General features: G+C 33.6%; 1 protein-coding gene across 1 annotated transcript in view; it reads right to left on the minus strand.

The window, feature by feature from the left end:
* The window catches only part of LOC134250180 (aspartate--tRNA ligase, cytoplasmic-like), a 15,616-nt gene that overhangs the window by 1,358 nt on the left and 1,635 nt on the right, over positions 1-12,623 (minus strand). The window contains exons 3-11 of the mRNA XM_062732530.1: positions 11,658-11,832; positions 11,003-11,105; positions 10,723-10,825; positions 9,462-9,539; positions 8,537-8,705; positions 4,039-4,173; positions 3,186-3,333; positions 1,018-1,086; positions 479-599 (exon numbers count right to left, since the gene is read on the minus strand). Coding sequence (XP_062588514.1) covers positions 479-599; positions 1,018-1,086; positions 3,186-3,333; positions 4,039-4,173; positions 8,537-8,705; positions 9,462-9,539; positions 10,723-10,825; positions 11,003-11,105; positions 11,658-11,832 — 1,101 coding nt within the window. The remainder of the gene's footprint in view (positions 1-478; positions 600-1,017; positions 1,087-3,185; positions 3,334-4,038; positions 4,174-8,536; positions 8,706-9,461; positions 9,540-10,722; positions 10,826-11,002; positions 11,106-11,657; positions 11,833-12,623) is intronic.

Consider the following 12,623-nt stretch of genomic DNA (forward strand, 5'->3'; position numbering starts at 1 on the left):
TTTCAATAGAGGGATTTGGGATTTATTCTCTCAGATACTGCCTTACATCAAGATATTTTAGAAGACCTATTTACATGTACGTCTATTATGATTTTATTACTGTAACATATTTCTCTACATTTTCATAAAAAGACATGTACATTTGTTAGGAAAGAGTGATATATTGAAATAGCATTCCCTAAGTCTGATTTGAAAAATAAGCATATTTATTGTTCCTACATCAGAATTTTTTACATAAGACATAACCAGTACACATAATTATGTTACTGAATGACAGGTGGTCATCTTGCATTTCATTGGTTGTTTTAATGATTATCTCATTTTAATAATCTTAAGATTAGTATAAAATTATATCATTGCCACAACAAAATATAATCATTTTCATTTATTTGACACTTTATTTTTTAATGCAGTCATGGAAAAAAATCATACAACATATAAAATATCCAGCAAAACTGTTGTTAAACCTGCCCTTTACCTTGGCTTTGACGAGTCGCCCCAGGAGTTTCTCGGCGGGGGTACTGAGATCATCTTCCTCTCCCATCTCCACTCCATTCTCCCTCAGCATTCTCACGGCCTCCGGGTACTCCAGCACCAGACTACAGGGTCACATAGAGTCACACAAGGTCACATAGTGTACAACTTAAGGTTGTCATATTGATCAAATTTAAGTAACATGTTACTTTCCTGCCCTTTAAATTGAGTACTCAAGCACTCATTTGTTCATTAAGACAAAAAATTACAGCTAAAACCCATCTATTTTTACAAATATAGGGTTCCTGATGCTTTTGAGTAAATTAAGATTCTTAAGAGTAAATTGAGTAATAAGTTACTCACTGCCTATCGCACAAAAAACCTCTCCATATATATGCTTTACTCTTTAGTTTTAAAATGAAGAAAGGCCAAGTTGTGTACAGATACTCAGTTTCCTGTATTTTTCAATGCATATTAACAAAATATTGTGTGTTGTTAAGAATCATCTTTAACTAAAATTCCACTTGGCCTAATAAAACTCACCTTGGTTCCAAAAATTTGAAAGGTTCGGCTGGATACTGCTTGTTGACTGTTTCAATTTCCTCTTTAAAACTGAAAAGAACCATGGATAAAACTGATATGTTCGTCAAAATAAATAACATATGAAGAAGTCTCATCAAGATTGTGATAGTGGTCTTTAACTTCAAAGTGTAATATTTATGCATAAACTTGTATCTTAATTTTAATCATTAAAAAATACTGTACAGTATTCTAAATTATTACACCTGATTTCTATCAATTCAAAGTTATGCATCATTATACTCAATAAATATGCATACCGTATAAGTAGAAATTTTAGCGAGGATTTAATTTTGGCATTATTGGCGAGGGTGCTGAGATCACTAAAATTACATAGCGCTAAAAATTTATTGCATTTGTAATAGGTTCTTTAGAGAACATTTTAAAATTGCTAAAACTACATCTTACTAAACATAGGTAATCAGAGATTACAGAGCTCACCTCAACGAATGTTGTCTTTAAGTAAGGCAAAGTCACACAATTACCCAACAAAAAGTGTACACTCAAAAATGCAAAATTTATGCAATTTTGATCTGATACTTTGGAATAGACGAATATAAAAACTTCAAACTAGTTCTTCATCAAAAAAAATGTGATTAAAATCCAGCATCTGAAGCAAGTTTGAGAGTTCTCATCCCTTGATGCATCATTTGGGCAAGTTTGGTTTATATAAGCCTTATAGTTATTGGTAATAGACCTGCACCCATAACTTTTACCTGGTCCATTATCTGGAAAATGTATGTCGAATTCAGCATCTGGAGCAAGTCCATTTGTGTGCATCCTAGGATGTATCATCCATGCAAGTTTGAACAACATAGGGCAACTAGTTACTTAGAAATGAAACTTGCATAAAAATTTAACCTCTTCACTCATCAAGAAAAAAATGTAGATCAGATTCAGCATCCGAAGCAAGTCTGATAGTATGCATCCTAAGATGTATCATCCTGCAAGTTTAGTCATTATAATTCTCATTGTAACTTGGAAATGAAACCTGCATTAAAATTTTTAGGATGTTTACTCATCTGGAAAATGTAGGTCAGATTCAGCATCCAAAGCAAGTCCGGTAATGTGCATCCTTAGATGTATCATCCATGCAAGTTTGATCAACATAGGGCTTATAATTACTTGGAAATGACACCTGCACAGCACCTAAAACATTAACTTGTTCACTCAACTGGAAAATGTAGGTCAGATTCAGCATCCGAAGCAAGTCTGGTAGTGTACATCCTTAGATGAATCATCCATGTAAGTTTGGTCAACATAGGGCTTACAGTTACTTGGAAAAGCGACCTGCACCAAAAACATTAACCTGTTCACTCAACCGGAAAATGCAGGTCAGATTCAGCATCCGAAGCAAGTCTTGTAGTGTACATCCTTAGATGTATCATCCATGTAAGTTTGGTCAACATAGGGCTTATAGTTCCTTGGAAATGAGACGTACACCAAAAACTGTACCAAAAATGTTAACCTGCTCCAAAAACATTAACCTGGTCATTCCTTTGCTGAAATAGCAGCATCTGAAACTTTGACTGGTACAATGAAACACACTAGAAGCATCTTCCATGCATGTATATTCAATATAGGACATAGAAGTACTTAAAAAGAAAACTGCTCAAAAAAACTTAACCTTAACCTGGGACGCCAACACCGATGCCGAGGGTATTACATAAGCTCCCCCAACTTCGTTGAGGTGAGCTAAAAATGAAATACCAGTTTTTCAGGACAAATCGCTAAATTTGCGTCTCGCTAAAATTTCTACTTACCCAGTATACGGTAATTTGACACTTAAATTTTTTTTTTTAATTTAATAATTCTAATTTTGATGTACAAGATGTTAGTTATAATTTTTTCTCATAGGATACATGTATTGTCTGTATTTGCACCTAAAGTAAATCAATAATGTACAAGTTGCTTTACAAGTATTAATATGAGGGGAAAATATTTATAAGAAACAATAAGATAATAACTGTCACACTTAAAAGAAGTAACACTATCTCAATTCAACTTTTAATGCATTGATTTAATGAAATTTATACAATTATGAAATTAATAAAGAATCAAGGCCAATTTAAATTGTCTTTGAAAATGAAAAACTTCAAAATAGAGATCAGAGGAAACATCTCTAGACTTACTTATCTCTGAGACCTTTGAAAATGTTGATAAACATGTCCCCTATGACCTTTAAGACTTCGTGGTAGTGAAATTTGAATGACATCTCCAGATCTAATCCAACAAACTCCGTCAGATGTCGATGGGTGTTAGAGTCCTCAGCTCGGAACACTGGGAATATAATTAAAAATCATAATAAAGACGGCAAAAGTCACGTCCTAAAATTCAATGTAAACCAAATAGAAATTCTTAAAGTAAATCAAACATGAAAAGAATTCACACTGGATTCTTTTCATATTGAAAGTCTTGATGTGACAAAATATTCAGATGTTTTTCACTATTTCTAATAATTCATAGTCTGCTTTAGAACCTCTGCTCTGCATTTTGTTTTAAATATCTTGAAATGAAACACTATGGAGTAGCTTCTTCAACTCATTGAAATTTTGAAAATAAATTCCTTTTTTTTAAATTTAATTAAATTTCATTTTTTATTTTCATGTACATGTATTTCTTTGATGATGCTGGTACAAACTTCCTAGACCCACACCATATACACTCTGTTGTAATGGTTTGGGAAGTGGATATCGGTCTGCATAGCTCAATTGGTAGAGCACCTGACTGGAGATGCAGGGGTCCCAATCGATTCCCAGTCCAGCCATATATATATTTTCTCCCTTCCTGTTACACTGTGTAAGAAGTTTACATGAACATGACCTCTAGTCAGATTATCTGGTTATGTCAGATCTCCTTATGCAGAGTGTATACAGAGCAGATCTAATTAGATTGGGTGCTGGTAAATTCTAAAACACAGAGACTGTAAACTCTCATTGCCTCATGCTTGTATGTATCTGATGACAAATGCCTAGGTAGACTGACCTGCTCCTACAGTGTAGACCTTGTCAAAGTCCGAGCATATACACATCTGTTTGTAGAGCTGTGGAGACTGAGCTAGAAAGGCTTTGGACTTGAAGTAGGACACTATGAACACATTGGCTCCACCCTCCGAGGCAGCTGTTGGTTAAAAATAAATACCTTAATTACATTCATTGAAGACTGAAATTATAATTTGTGTTATTAGTCAAAAGCAGTGCCGAATTTATAATAAAAGTTTATGTTCATTTTTAAAGTTTTTGCTTGTTTGAAACAATTTATTGCATGAATGTTCGGAAAAGATTGAGTAACATATGAGCCTCGTCGGATAGAAATCGACCTTATGGCAAAATTTATCGAATTTGAGATTTTTGTGTATTTTGGTGGTCCATGTAAAATCACGACAAAAACTGAAAACAGAATAAAAATATCTGCATTTATAACAAAGTTATTACATTTTGAAATTGGTATGTCTGCAAAATTAACTCTGAGCATATCGTAGTTTTTTTTCACGATTCAATTGTGACGTCATGGTTTACATGATGTTTGAACTTGGGGCACCTGTCATCGCTTAGCAATCCAAGTTGTCATCCTGTCTAAGTTAAACAAAATGCTTAATTAATGACAAAAATAGTTGATCATAATCTACAATCCCCAAAACTGTGTTAACTGTATTTTAGATCCTTTAAAAACCGAATACCCCCCCCCCAAAAAAAAAGATTTTTTATTTCTACTTTTCCGTCTTTCATACCGACAAATTCGTCTCTATGAACAACTGAACTTTCAATTAACAAAATATAGATCTACATGTATGCTGATTTAACGTTTGATAAAGCCTGTATCCTCAAAGCATGCAAGTTGGTTAACACACTTTGTTTGATTTTACGTAATCCCCATGTAAAGGAAAAAGAAACCAATGCGATCGAGTCCAAATTTACAGGGGGTCGATCTCAGAAATACCTCGATTCTTACAGAAAATACATGAACCATGCAGCCAATAAAATCACAACTAAAATCATGCTACGATAATTATTCTTAAGTTAAATTGAAAAAAAAAATCACATCAATTTGTATATAATGATAACGTGAAATCAAACATGCATGGTGTGATACGTAGCCTTGTGTCTCAGAGTGGCTCATTTTATTAGGATTTTTTCATATAACTGTTTCTACTGCAGCCACATTCTACTTTGCCTTCATTATAACTCCCCCCCCCCCCTTTCCCAATAAAAACCCGTTCGTTTTTTTTATATCAAATTTCTATTATCCATAATGTACAAAAATAAATATGTAGAATTAATAGAATATCATTTTAAGCAGTATACAGATCATTGATTGATTGATTTTTGCTTAACGCCGAGTCGCCAAGATTTCAGCCATTATCGGCGGGTAATCTATATCTGTTGCATGCAAAATACATGGACACAAAGTTGTAAACCTTGACATAGGGAACTACTAGTATTTAACGTTCCATCTGACGGTAATTAAAAAAGAATATGTCAACCATTTAAAAAGATTTCTGACTGTGTTCATCAACAAAATATCTCGATCATAATGTACCATAACATTACCTTAAAAATCAATTTGATGTAAATAATCTAAAAGTCTCTAAAATGTAATATTGTAAAAAAATAATGATAATTATGCATCATTCCTACATTATTTACTTAGTATAAGAGAAAAGCCAGCTAATTTAAAAAGATTTTCATTTATATTTACATGTAGTGAAAAGTCACGAGAAATATGTATACATAAACATGTATACATATTGGCCGAAATTCTCCATTCAATAAATATGCATGCGTTATTTTTGGACGATTTGTGCGTATTGTTTAAATAATCTCTTCATTCTGACGTTTTAGGCGGAAGTCGGATGTTTTTTTTTATAGCATATAGTTTAACATCATCGGATACCCAAGGGTGATCTCATTCTCATCACCGGGTGATAACAATGCATTTGAAAAAAGAGAATTTACATACAGTTTACAAAATATCTTAGATCAACAGAAAAAAATGAAGAGATTAATATGAACTTCAGAAACGCAAAAATTATAATTTCTTTGTTAACCGGAGTATTAGAAATATATTGAGGAAAAGAAAAACAAAAACACAGGCTATGTTGAATTACAATATAAAACCATGTGGCACATTTTCTTTCTTTTATAATTCAATTACTGCAAACGAACTGAATGTTTAAAAAACAATTGATTACGTAGACTCTATTGAGAATTTCTTAATAATCATTTTATTAGGAAATACTGTTAAACCAGTTAAAAAGGATAATTAATGCTATGAATTAGATAGTGGGATTCAGCTAGGGTGCGTAGGATTCTAAAATAAATTATATCATATTTAGCCAGCAAGGAAGCCTTACGTGTATATGTGCTGACTTTAGAAGTCCCCCCCCCCCCAAAAAAAAGGAAAAAAACATTAATTCTCCTCTCTAGAGAAAAAATAATATTTATGATGGAACGCACAGGCAACATTCTGCTATCCCGTTCCTAACCCAGTCCAACACAATATTACGTAAAATAGACATTTCATAATTAATAGCATGTGTTTTCTGATTTTTTATAAAATAAAAAAATTAAAAAAAAAAAAAAAAAACATTTGAGATTTATAAGTTACATGTATCAGTTGTGGGAATTGTATAAGAATTTTATAATGTAGAGAACTTTTTGATGTTATAATTGAAAGTCCTTGTACAAAGCGAAACCATTTATATACCTGTTATTCACGAATCACGAACACGTGAAATCCTGCTCATTTCAGGATTTTTTTTAGCTGTAAAGTAAATACTAAATATTAAGGTGAATATTTAGGAACACATTTCACTAAGCTATTTTTTTAACATTCGACTGAAAAGTAATTTTTTTTTTATTTACAATTCTTTTAAATATTAATGACGTATAAGAATATTTTTCACAAACGGGGCCCATCTTGTTTTTTAAATTTATACAAAATTTTATTCAAGCAAAGTGAATGGGATTGTGCAGCAGGCAAATCCCATTTTAACCCTCTCCCTACAAGGTCAAGATGATACACACAATATATAGGTATGAAATGGCCGCCCCTCTTTGAACAGTTTCGCCAGCCAAGTAAAAGAAAACTAAAATCATAGATAATCCATTGTCGGTATATTTTATAAACTTGCAAAATTTAAGAAAATAAACTGATATACTGTAAGAAATGGAAGAGAGACAAAAGAAAAAAAAACTTTTTAGGAAATGATTCCCCCATGTTGAGCCTCTTATTGAGCCAAAGGGAAGCAACTTGCGCAATTTATCGAATCCAGTCGCTTCGGTCAAGGTAGTCTACGTGTTTTTGTTTGAGGTTTACTGATGTATATGAAGAAATTGCCTTACACAGTACCAGTATTACTTGTTTCCTGATAATTCTTTGAATATTGTTGCTAGAAAAATGCGTTTTGAAAATTGATGAATCGTGGCCATTGTACATCTTGTACTGGGAATGGCCCAATGTGTTTTTCTTTTGGTTGGTTAATTCCTATATAACTTTGACATAATCATTACACGTAAATTAATTCGAAGACATGAAACATATAGTATATCTAATATAATATTGTGAATATATTTATCTTGGTTGAATGAATACGCACGGTGATAGTAAATGAAGTTCACACTCTAGTACTGCATCTGTACATGTGATGTTCGATTTTCTGTGCCAGATACTCCTCCTTTGGCTAAAATTTATACTCTGAACTACAATAAAAGATATATTCTGTACTTCCTCGGTAATGCACAAAGCCAATTTTGCTTTGCTATTTGTCTACCAACTTAATCTTTATCTGGTGTTAAATAAAACCTCACGTCTTCTGCTGTTCGAAAAAAAAAAATATGTAGATCGGACTCGGCATTCTTCTGGCCTGTGTTTACATTGATCCATGGTAACGATAAAGAAGTTAAGGCTCTACGAAGGGAAATGCATTTAAAATTTGCTTATTTAACTGGTACATATTTAAAATGATCCGATTTTTAAGGACAAAATCTGTGAACTGCAGTTAACGATGTCTAAAACATTTCTTAACGTGAAAACCATGAGTAGTAAAAATACCGGGAAATCTTTCTTAACTTTATTCGTTTATTTCTCATTATGACGTTGCATACGATAAGGTCGATTTCTATCCGACGAGGCTCATATAAAGACATTCAGTGTCATGTATTTGTACTGAAAGGCAGAGGTCATAATAGTATCACAATATACTGATATTGACTTGAGTTTACCTGAGATGATTTTTGGAGAGTGAATTTCTATGAATCCTTGACTTGAGTTTACCTGAGATGATTTTTGGAGAGTGAATTTCTATGAATCCTTGACTTGAGTTTACATGAGATGATCTTTGGAGAGTGAATTTCCATGAATCCTTGACTTGAGTTTACCTGAGATGATCTTTGGGGAGTGAATTTCTATGAATCCTTGACTTGAGTTTACCTGAGATGATCTTTGGGGAGTGAATTTCTATGAATCCTTGACTTGAGTTTACCTGAGATGATCTTTGGGGAGTGAATTTCTATGAATCCTTGACTATCCAGGTGCTCCCTGAAGAACCGGCACACACCTGCTGTGATTCTAAATATAGCATGGTTGGTGGTGGTACGTAGATCCAGAATTCTGTTGTCAAGTCTCGTATCCTGGTTTACTTTTGCTAAACTCTAAAATTAAGATATATTCACCTCATAACATTGTATGCATGCAGAAATCTTTTTTTTTAAGATCCCTTCCCTATAAATATTTTTTACCAAAAATTAAGGCTAAGTAATCAGAAACTTTTCCTTCAAGTTAAAAGAACTTGAATAAATAAATGTTTTTTTGGAACTAATTTTCACCCTGAAAGGCTTAAAGATAAAGCTGATAAATTCAGGGAAGCAGCAAGATACAAATATGGCAATATACATCCATTGGGATTCTTCTCAGAAACTTTAATACAAGTTACAACTGTAAATCACAATTCTGTTAACAAATATTTTAGCATCTGCTTCATATTTTTGGCAGTGGCACACTCTCAGAAATCTCTTGTGCATTGTTTAATTCAAGATTTCATTCCAAATTCAAATTCACAATATTCATAGAAAAGGACTGAATAAAATAAGAGGTTTTTGTTTTTTCATTTAGCTCCGATAGTTTAGCCTCCAATGTTTTGGTGCACTTGATAGGACTGTTAACATTGACAAATTCATTGTTGTATTATTAACACAACACATTAATAAAAAATTCTCTCAGTGGTGAATGGAAAAAAAAATCTACTTTATCATGTTTAAAGCACAAGGTAACTTTGACATTTTAGGATTTCCCTTTGTTTCCTAATACAGGTTTGGCTGTATTTTATACTTATGTTTCATCATTACTTAATACAGGTTTTAATGTTTTTATACTTAATTTCTTAAGGTTTGACTGCATTTAATACTTACTGTTTCATCAGTTTCTGGGCGAGATGCATCCTCTATCAGTAAAGGTAGCTGTGGTTCTGCTGAACTGATCACCCACACCTGTAAAATAAAGTAGGTGTAAGTACAGTCAAACCCCAATATCTCCAACCCAATAGGGCAGAGAATGTGAAGATCAACATTTTGCTATACACTTCTACTGGAACATTGGAATTAACATCAGGAAAAACCAACATAGTGCTGTGTGCTTTAGTAAATCATTTGTCTACACTATGTGATTTAGTGGATCATAACTTTTACTCACTTAGACAGAGTGATGGCAGTGTTATTCCTCATCTTACCTGAACACAGTGTTATTCAACATCTCACCTGAACAGTGTTATTCAACATCTCACCTGAACACAGTGTTATTCAACATCTCACCTGAACACAGTGTTATTCAACATCTCACCTGAACACAATGCAATTCCACATCTCACCTGAACACAGTGTTATTCACCATCTCACCTGAACACAGTGTTATTCAACATCTCACCTGAACACAATGCATTTCCACATCTCACCTGAACACAGTGTTATTCAACATCTCACCTGAACACAGTGTTATTCAACATCTCACCTGAACACAATGCAATTCCACATCTCACCTGAACACAGTGTTATTCAACATCTCACCTGAACACAGTGTTATTCAATATCTCACCTGAACACAATGCAATTCCACATCTCACCTGAACACAGTGTTATTCAACATCTCACCTGAACATGGTGTTATTCAACATCTCACCTGAACACAATGCAATTCCACATCTCACCTGAACACAGTGTTATTCCACATCTCACCTGAACACACGTCGTTTGCCGCCATATTCTTGAAATCTCACCGGTTAACCGGTAATATCGCACAGCACTACACAATGCAATTCCATATCTCACCTGAACACAGTGTTATTCCACATCTCACCTGAACACAGTGTTATTCAACATCTCACCTGAACACAGTGTACACATCTCACCTGAACACAGTGTAATTCCACATCTTACCTGAACACAGTGTAATTCCACATCTTACCTGAACACAGTGTAATTTTACATCTTACCTGAACACAGTGTTATTCCATATCTCACCTGTAGGCAGAGTTATTCCATATCTCGCCTGTAGGCAGAGTAATTCCATATCTCATCTGTAGGCAGTGTTAATCCATATCTCACCTGTAGGCAGTGTAATTCCACATCTCACCTGTAGGCAGTGTAATTCCATAGGCAGTGGTAATCCATATCTTACCTGAACACAATGTAATTCCACATCTTGCTGAGTACAGGACTCCACTCCCTGCTCCACTTTTCTAACAAAACCCTCAACATCCACAATGGACTCCTTGTGTATACTGAAAAATATTTTGAACATTTTGGCCAACAGGACTCTTCTTAAAAGTAATATCAGACAACGGTAAACTTATTCTACATACAAAGTTTTATTAATGACTAGAAATGCAAATGCAAAAAGTGCAATCACCATGACAATGTTTTGTAACATGCATGTATATTGCAATAGAAATGAATACCTTGCAATGAATTTTATCATTTGTTTGCTGATTTTGTCTCCTACTGCAGCTAAAGCCTGTACCGTCCATTTCTGTTGTCGTAGCACAATAAAACACTGTTTCCCTGCAATGACACAAAAGTCACTCCATATAAATTACTGTAAAAAAATATCTACAGCTCAGATGGAGTGATATACTGCACAGCCCAATACTTTGTGGCATTCACATACCAAATATCACAAGGCAATGTAAAAATTGTGCAAGGGCACATTACACTCTTATCAACGATAATACCAATAGAGCACTATGTTTATACAGCATCCTCAAGGTGATTTAATACCAGTTAATTGACTCCAATATCCAATGTCAAAGTCAGGTGAGTCACAATGGTAATAAAAAAATTGTCTAAGATGATACATATTATATATCAAATGGTAATGAACTAGGTTTTTTTATTAATTTTATATATGAGTTTTGGCAATGACAAGGATAAACAGAAATGGATAAATTTTGAGTTAAAATATCAAAATATGTTTAAAAGGTGGTAAGGGACAAAACTAAGGTAGATTACAGGAAAATAGATTACCAGGTGACCCAGACAGGTTTCTTTCTAACAGACAAAAGTTTTTTTTTTACATTTTGCTCTAATTATTAAAATACACAGTTATAAACAAACCTTTAGCTCTGCTGGTCTGTAGCCGCGCCCTGACCCAGACTTTCCTATCGGCCTGGGCGGGGGTTAGATCCTTCACGTCCAGATACTCTGTACCCGGGTCCAGCTTCTTCACTGACTGGATCATGGGAAGGTTTCCATACAGCCCCTTAGACACGTCCACTGTCTCCACAACATCCTGTCAAATACACACAGAAAATCCTATAGGAATGCAAAAGATTCAATTAACTTTTAATTGAAATATGTTTATCTAATAAGTTTTCATAAGCAAATAACAACCATTTTTCTGAAGTAATTCGATAAGAAATGCTCCAATATGGAGGGTATGCTTTATACAGGACTGGTGTAATTTCTATGGATGATGAAACATTTATGCAATATTTTGTTGAAGATATCCTAATGCAAAGAAGCTTTCACCTCTTCATAATATGCATTGAAAGGTTCAATAAATCTTAGAAAAGTAAACAACTTTGTCAAGAACTGCATTCATTCCATCCAACACTTAATTCTGCCCTTAAAAGTTCTCTTCCACTAACATAAACATTAAATTGCAGTCAGAATGTACAATATATAAAAGTTTTCACAATTTATTACTTTTTGACATTAATCTCTAATAAGATTATTACAAAAAAATTGATGATAAAGATTTTATTCCATAATAGTTTGCTCGGAGGTAAGGAGACAGGTTTCGAAGTAAGAGTAGAACAATTTAAAGATATATATAATCATAAAATTATAACATCAAAGGAGACTTTACTTTACCGGTCCCCAGAAAAACGCGCTAAAATGTAGTGTCGCCGAAGGCGACTTCAGTATATGTGAGATCGCGTGAGCGATCGAAAAAAAATTTAAATACGAGGCTTTTTGGCCTTTTGACCCCAAAATTGAATTCTACGGTTAAAAGTTTAGTTTAAAACTTCGTTTTCAAACAAAGTTTTTAACCTCGTTCTCTGAAAAATTTAATAAATA

The sequence above is a fragment of the Saccostrea cucullata genome, unplaced genomic scaffold (assembly GCF_032062105.1).
Source record: "Saccostrea cucullata isolate Sc308-1 unplaced genomic scaffold, CSIRO_AGI_Scuc_v1 ctg44, whole genome shotgun sequence".
In the NCBI taxonomy this organism is placed as follows: Eukaryota; Metazoa; Mollusca; class Bivalvia; order Ostreida; family Ostreidae; genus Saccostrea; species Saccostrea cuccullata.